General features: G+C 33.2%; 1 protein-coding gene across 1 annotated transcript; it reads left to right on the top strand.

Moving 5' to 3' along the window:
• Window positions 1-6,883: 6,883 nt before the first annotated feature.
• Window positions 6,884-7,270, top strand: LOC132553362 (jerky protein homolog). Its single transcript, XM_060217598.1, has one exon. The coding sequence runs from the start codon at window positions 6,884-6,886 to the stop codon at window positions 7,268-7,270; it is 387 nt and encodes a 128-aa protein (XP_060073581.1).
• The last annotated feature ends 541 nt before the right edge of the window (window positions 7,271-7,811 follow it).

Here is a 7,811-nt window from a genome sequence, read left to right as displayed (position 1 = left end):
TCAGGTAAATAGAGTCTATAAGAGTTGATTTCATTCTATACTTCAAACAGAAATCATGTACTGTCAATTTCAAGCAGTAATTACTACTTGTCAAAAGACTGGACAACTCTTAAGGAGGAAACCCTCTTTTTGTACGACCAAAGCTTGCCAGACAATGAAGTCCAGTATATTACCAGATCTTGTGAATTCTCTGAATTAGGCTTTATTGAATCTCTCTCCTCGTCCTCCTGTAGGGAAGTAGAAAGTCAGCATATCTCTGTACATTTATCGACAAACAAAGTCAGCTTGTCCAATAGAAATTCCCCAAATGTCTCTTGACGCCTGCACACAATCTGATTAATAAAAAATTATAAGAATTGGATTTCTTATTCATGATATGAAACTACAGTACAATATTGTAACATATCGAATTCAAAATATGCATTATTTAACAATTAGCAGTAGAATATGCTGATACTAGATAAATGGCACCATGTTCATCGACGCCTTAAGATGTCGAAAAGTTTACAAAGTTCAGAGTATTCTTCAACTCATTTGCAGTAACAAACATATGATATGATGAAAGCATCTAATGACTTTACACAATACGTCATTTCCTTTAGTTCAGGATTTATTTCTAATGCAGATGTTTATATGCTATCTTTACAATTTTCATGAAAAAAACAGCTTATTTGTATTTCTAATTGCTATTGTGTTTGAGTATCCTTTACGTCTTATGGCTTTTGAGTTGCAACGTAAAATGAAGTGTATTACACAGAAAAGCTCCAACCGTTTCATTGTAATCGCGCTTATACGCTGTGGAAACTGATACGATATTTTATCTGCAATCATTTCATCACATAGCTGTACCAACCTACCTGTTGTACAGCAGGTAGAGTGTGTACGGATGTCTGCTCATCATTCAGAATGCTTTGGATTTCTACAGGACATATTGTGACGCCATTTCCCTATCAAAAATAAATCAAAAGACAGATTTATTCATGCACGATGATAAGTTTTATCAAACTTTTAAAAGTGTGTATCAATAACACAAGCTGGCATCATTAAAGACCGAATTAATTTCTACAGTTTCGCAGGTGTTTGAATATTGAGCTCCCCTAAAGAAACCCGATATATGTAAACTATCAGTCATCATACTGTAGGTATCTCGGAGGAACAGTTGTAACCGTTATTGTCTTAAAGTCGATATTATAGAGCATCATTTTTGTAGTTTTGTTATAACAGGTTATGTCAGTATGGTAATACTTTGAAAATCATAAAACTGGGGTTTGTGAGATTGCCCTAATTGTTATACTATATAAAGAATTTTGACCGTAATCGAGTCAAGACAACGATTGTCTATGGTCAATACTTCATAAGAATATGTACATATTGAAAATTTGTTGGAGCATGCATTCTAACGAACTTCGCTATTAAATTAAGTACTAAGATATCAGACTTACCGTTTCATTTGCTTCTAACATGGCGTCCTTTTGTGAGATTCTCATTAGCTCATCTGCAATCTCTATACAGGTGTCATGGACTTTCTAACAAAAAGCAAACAAACAAACAAACAAACAAAAAAAAAAAAAAAAAAAAAAAAAAAAACCCACATTTTTCTTTTTAGTACTTGTGCTTCAGAAAGATGATATAAGTAAGTTTCCGTAAAAAATTCCTTCCAAAAATGTTCCTTTGACGTTGAGTAAAAGTTGTTATATACATGCAATACCAGCAGTTTCATGGACTATCTTATCGTGAAGAAATTTATAAAGACGAGCTTTACTAACCAAAAATGCTGTTTTTCATCACGTTATCACACTTATATTACAAATAATACCATGGTTATAGGCTATACATATATTGTTGCAGATAATGTTTACAAAGTACAAATTATTCTTAAATTCATTTGCAGAAAAAAATATATGATATGATGTCGAATAAGACATCTTTTATCTTTATACACCACCTCACTTCCTGTGTGCCATATCAAACTTTTAATACAGTTATCTATAACGATTTTCTTTACAATTTTCATGATTTAATATTACTTATTTAAAAAGCTGATATTTCGAGGATCTACATCGTTATTGTTTAAAGCTAAATGTTGTTTTGGACTTTTCTGTTTTGTTAAGTCATAGAGAGTGCACAGTAACTTCAATTGCTTTTATCACTTTGAAAATTAACTCTTCCTGGGTCACACATATTTTAACAATTTGATTTCAACTGACAATATGACAATCAAATTGTGTGACTATTTATTGAAGCTATGTTGGTTCTTGTGAAGTTGGTGACATTATAAACCTTACCTAATGCTGACAGTGTTGCACTATGTTTATGGAAGCGTTAGATAAGTCAAACATAACTATCTGTTTTACCGCGGAATAAAATCTACGTATCCTGTTATGGTAAGCATCACCCTAAACATTTAAACGCTCAAAGTAATCATACAACTGATATTATCAGTATCGTATAAAAAAATAAAGTTAAATAACGTGATGTCTACATTTTTCAAATCTTGTGAAGCCAATAATGTTTAATGAAGTTAAATTTAAAAAAAACATCTACACGATTTATCCACTTCCATGATGTTGGAAAATTTCTTCGCTGAAGTAAATATTATATTACAATTCAATTACAGAAATATTTCCGTAAATCAATCATAACTAATAACAGAGGTAATAATGTCAATATTAAAAGGTTTTAACAACACAACCAATATGATCTTCCTTATATCTGATCCTAACAAATGGTTCTCAGATATAGCTCATATGTTTTTTCCTCAAGGATGTTAATCAAAATTTCAATTCCCCTGCGTTCACTGTTTTGATTATTGTCTCCATGGCATCCGTCCATTCGTCGTCATATAGATCCATATACTATTCTCCTAACTTGGGAGGTAGATTGGGGTCACTAAGGTCAGTTATATCTGGGTTATCACGTGTCAGTTTATCTCCCGTCATTTTACTCATCATGTACAATATATATGGCCTTTTTAAAAAACAAAACACGAATAAATGAATGATATGAAATATTGCCAGAGTAGAATGCTGCTAAAATAATGTAAATAGTACCAAAGCGATGACAATTTTAATTTAAAAGGGTTATTTCTCTTTGTACTTTGCATTAGTTCAATATTCTAATGTATATTTCCAATACTTAATTAAGGATAGTAAATCTGTTTCTGTTACCACCATTACCAAATGTAGAAAGGCATTAGAAATAAATACGATTGTATTATTTAGTTAAATAACAACATTCCTACCCCTGATCAGTGATGCATTTTTTCCCTATACCTTTCTGTTACCAGATACTAGAACACTCATCAATCGAATTTAATTGGTCAATATTCAACACTTTCGATATACCTGTTTGAATGTTGATCCATATTGCTTTCAGATTCCTTATAATTGTTTGTTTTAACAATACTATTTCTATCGGCTGCTTATCTTACAAAAACATAAACATCAAAGAGATGGAGATTTCAAATTCTATATTTTCATTGTCTGGAATTACTACAGAAATTTCCACAACTATTGTATACTCCGTTCTGTATTGATCTTATTTAATACATGATTAGTCATCAAATACAAGATGGCGCATAATAAGTTTGACAGGTGGTCTTTGAGATCAATTTATTAAACACAGAACATTTACAGTGCATAACCTGTTCACGCAATACTCCTTGTCTGCCTCTGCCTGAAGCAAATTCACTTCTGTGTGTTGTAATTTTTTTGCACCATGTAAATCTCCCTTTGTAACGAATGCATGTTTTCCTGCTGTGTTCCGAGTGCAGTATGTGGACGTTCTTCGTGAATGTGATTGATATCCTTTGAGCGGGGACGTGTTGGTATATAGCCTTTCCTCTTGCCTTCTCTAATATTGTAATAAATATATATACCATCCACTGACTATTTTATGAATCATTAAAATCAATACAAAATTGCAATCTGATATATTATCTAAGATCTTGGTCTACTGTATCTATATCATCTATTGCAATTCTGATGTACAAAATCATTAAGATGATAGTTTTAAAAATGTGCTGGAAATATGAACTGAATTAATCAATTCATTGAAAAAGGCCGAAGTCTAAACTAATTTATCACTGGATCGTTTTGATGTTGGTGCATATTATCTCTATAATGTTGCTTATGGTTACGATGAATCTTAATAGAGTCAGGAACTAGGTTCACGATCCAGGATGGTGGGAACAATGGTTGTTTGTGAATGTCATAAAAACATATTAATGTGATGAGCAAAATAATGAATTAAGTAATACAATTACGATATTGTCATAGCAACGATTTCTTCTATTAATAACTTACACTGAAGGTGATGCAAGCTTTGGTTTTTCAACGGTCTTTTTGACGTCTTAAATTTTCGAAACTTTTGCTGGTTTTGTCTCTATGTTTTTAAGATATCAGAAAAAGATGCTTACTTGTTTAACCATGCACTATTTTACCTCGTCTTTTTTAATTTTTTGAAGATGACAAATTTAAATCTCTAAAGGACATGATTCGTTCACATAGATACAAGCCTCGTGGTGCTTAGCGCTATGGACTTAACATTCGCTATGCTATAGTGCTATTTGATATCCTTCTTCTATTGACACGACTGTTTATATACAAGCCCCATAGCAAAAGCCTAGACGTTGGTCCCTCTCAAGCTCGATTTTTATTTTATTTCTTTTTTTATAAAGATTTAAATGATAATTTATATGAAGACAGTATGATTCAACTTTCAAATATAAAATGCACCATGCCACGACTTTATACCATAGTCACAACAGGTCAGTAACAAATATTGCTAGTCACGATCGTTATGAGTATAGAAATTATCAACAAAGAAACCCGGATACGTATTGCAAATTAAAAAAATGTCGAAAACTCCATTTACAGGCAAGGATAATAAGATTGTGCCGACTTCAAAGAGTGAAATGGACAGGAGGCGAAGATAACCAGAGACAAAAATATTCCGGTATACTTAGGCTTTCTTACTGATTCACGACCATCGTCTGTCCTGCATGTAGATAAAATCGACGCTCGCTCTCTGGCGTAATCTCTCCTGAAGCAACCTCTCTGTTTTGACTCTACAGTCACGATGTATAACATTCTCCAGGTACTCAAAACTATTTTTCAACTCATCTTTTTTCCTATTCTGTAAAGATTTTCAGTGTTATACAGTCCCTTTTAAAACAACGTCACATTATACATAATGCGTATTTCCATGACATGCTAATATGTTGTTTTATTAATAAATATTCTTCTTCAGAAATACTGATACAATTGGAATTCGTTATATTATATGTAACAATGTATGCTTTAAAATCCACATATATAGCTGGAAAATGTTCAATCTATATAATATCTAGTTTGCTATTAACATTAGAGGATTATTGCCCTTTGAACAGTGACTACAACTTATCCGGATTCCACAAGTAGTGGTTCCGCAATTAGTATTTGTTTACAACTTCCGCTTTCGAATTGAACACTGGCGTGTTTGGTGTTAGAGTCTATTTTATCGCATATACAGTCTGGTGGCCTAATAGGTAAGTGTTGGACTGTGTTATATTTCAATTTATGTTTTAATTGACATTTTATGTGCAACATTAATGTTTAAATCGATAAATAAGTAACGTTGTACATTTGTTTAACTTACAGATGACAGTGGTCATTGTAAACGGTGAGAGTTAATCATCACCCGACAAATAGAACTGGTTCTTATTTAACCATCAGCAATTTCTATGTTTCAAAATTTAAACAGTGAAATACATTCTACCACATATCTATCCGGTTATCAGTTAGACTATTACATCAATACCAGCACGGAAAGAGATATAAAGAGAGAATGTGTTCTCTTTAGATTGTATATCACACAAATAAAAAGCTGTTTTCACTTAGACTTCAAACATTATTGAGTTACATGATTAATGTAATGATTCTTTTGTTTTTATATGACGTTAGTAGAAAGGAATTCACTGCGCTTCTCCAGCAAAATAATATGAAAAATTCTTAGAATAATCTTATCAATATTTGATAATAATAAAAAGATAATGTAATATAATCTATGTACTATGCTACTTTAGCATGATTGTCGGAATGTTCATTAGGAATCTAAAAACAAAAAAAAAATGTGTCAATGACACGCGTGGATGCATCATTTACTGCGCTCTGATGTAAATCAAACGCGATTTTATCCTTCTAGTACATGAACAACTATGAAAATTTTGAAATGCTTACACAACTTTAATTGAGATATAAATTCCATGAAACCCTCTGAGAAAGTACAAGGAAAATAAGATCGGGTATGCCAGAAGGTTAAGCGGTTTAATCTTCATCGACATCAGAATATTACAAGGTAAAACAACATAATATTTTAATATTTTTCAATTACTTACCATGACGACCGTAAAATTTCCAAATAAAATAAAATCTTGGTCAATCCGAATAAGAAATGCCACGTTCCTATATAAAACACGTAAATCCTCACCTTGATGTTAAATCTTAACTTTTCCCATACCGCTTTGGTGTCGGCGTTTCCAATTAAATTCTTACCACCTGTTTCTAATAGATTTTTCTCCATGGCAAAACCAATTCATTGCTTTCTTTAACTCTGCATAAATAATACAATATAGAATTTAAACGAACATTGATGATAAGTAATGATATAATGAAATACATATTCGACAGTACAAGTTTATAATGCACCTCAGTGTTTTGTTTTCATAAAAAGGAAACCTGATATGTACGTATACAATTACTACAAATTAGTTGTTTATTGAAGTTAATTATACATCCTTATAATTAACTTTATAGTAAATAGTATCGAAGAATAACTCGACGAAGCGCTCTACCTATGGTTCACCGACATCACTGCGAGATACGCCGCCATCAACGACGACGTGATGATTGAGAAAGCGAAGGAATTGGGGAAGCAACTTGACATCACTGACTTCGCCTACTTGAGAGGATGGATACAGCGCTTCAAGGAACGACGAGGGATGAGGAAGAGAAAATACCACGGAGAAGTAGACAGCGCCGACATGACATCCGTACAGACAGGACGCCACGACCTACGCCAGCTACTCACAGACTACAACCCAGAGGACATCTACAATATGGACGAGACTGAATTCTTCTACCGACTCGGACCGAATTACACACTCGCCACGGAAACTACCAAAGGAACCAAGAAATCGAAAGACCGGATCACCGTGGCATTGACCGCCAACGCAACCGGAACTCACAAATTTAAACCATTCGTCATCGCCAATTTTCAGACGGCAAATTAGTGCTCAAACTACAGTGCGTTGTATGTGTTTGTTCAACGTTTCTTGTGTGTTATACAACGTGTGCTCATGTGATATTGGTACCGATTTTCTTTGTATGAATAAACTTGAATGGAACTGTCACTCTATCTGTGTTTGTTAGTCAATACGGCGAACCCGAGAAATAACTAGCTTCCATGTATGGAAACGAAAGTGGAAATTACCCACGGCTAAATTTAGAAATCCGAGAAAACCACAATAGCGATAACCCCTAGGTGACAGGAAGAACAGACGAGAATCGATGAATCGGATTCATTGACATAATGTCCAAACTCATCAAAGGAATGTTTGAAATCTTTATTAATTAACATAATTTATTATCATATGTTTAATAATATGTACAATATACATAATATTTCACAAACATGCATCTCTCAAACAACACATATGACGTGAATAAGTACCATATGGAGGCATACGTACTCAGTCCGGCATACGTGATCAACACCTCTGGATGGTAATGACAAGTTCGACGGTCATCAAGGTCATGTTCCAGCAATCCGGA

The sequence above is a fragment of the Ylistrum balloti genome, unplaced genomic scaffold (assembly GCF_031769215.1).
Source record: "Ylistrum balloti isolate Yb309-2 unplaced genomic scaffold, AGI_CSIRO_Ybal_v1 Utg370322, whole genome shotgun sequence".
NCBI classification, from domain to species: domain Eukaryota; kingdom Metazoa; phylum Mollusca; class Bivalvia; order Pectinida; family Pectinidae; genus Ylistrum; species Ylistrum balloti.
This window is presented reverse-complemented; position numbering and strand designations above follow the sequence as displayed.

Bases quoted from the DNA above. Each gene is read 5' to 3' on its own strand.
- LOC132553362 (XM_060217598.1), top strand. From the start codon at position 6,884: ATGATTGAGAAAGCGAAGGAATTGGGGAAGCAACTTGACATCACTGAC.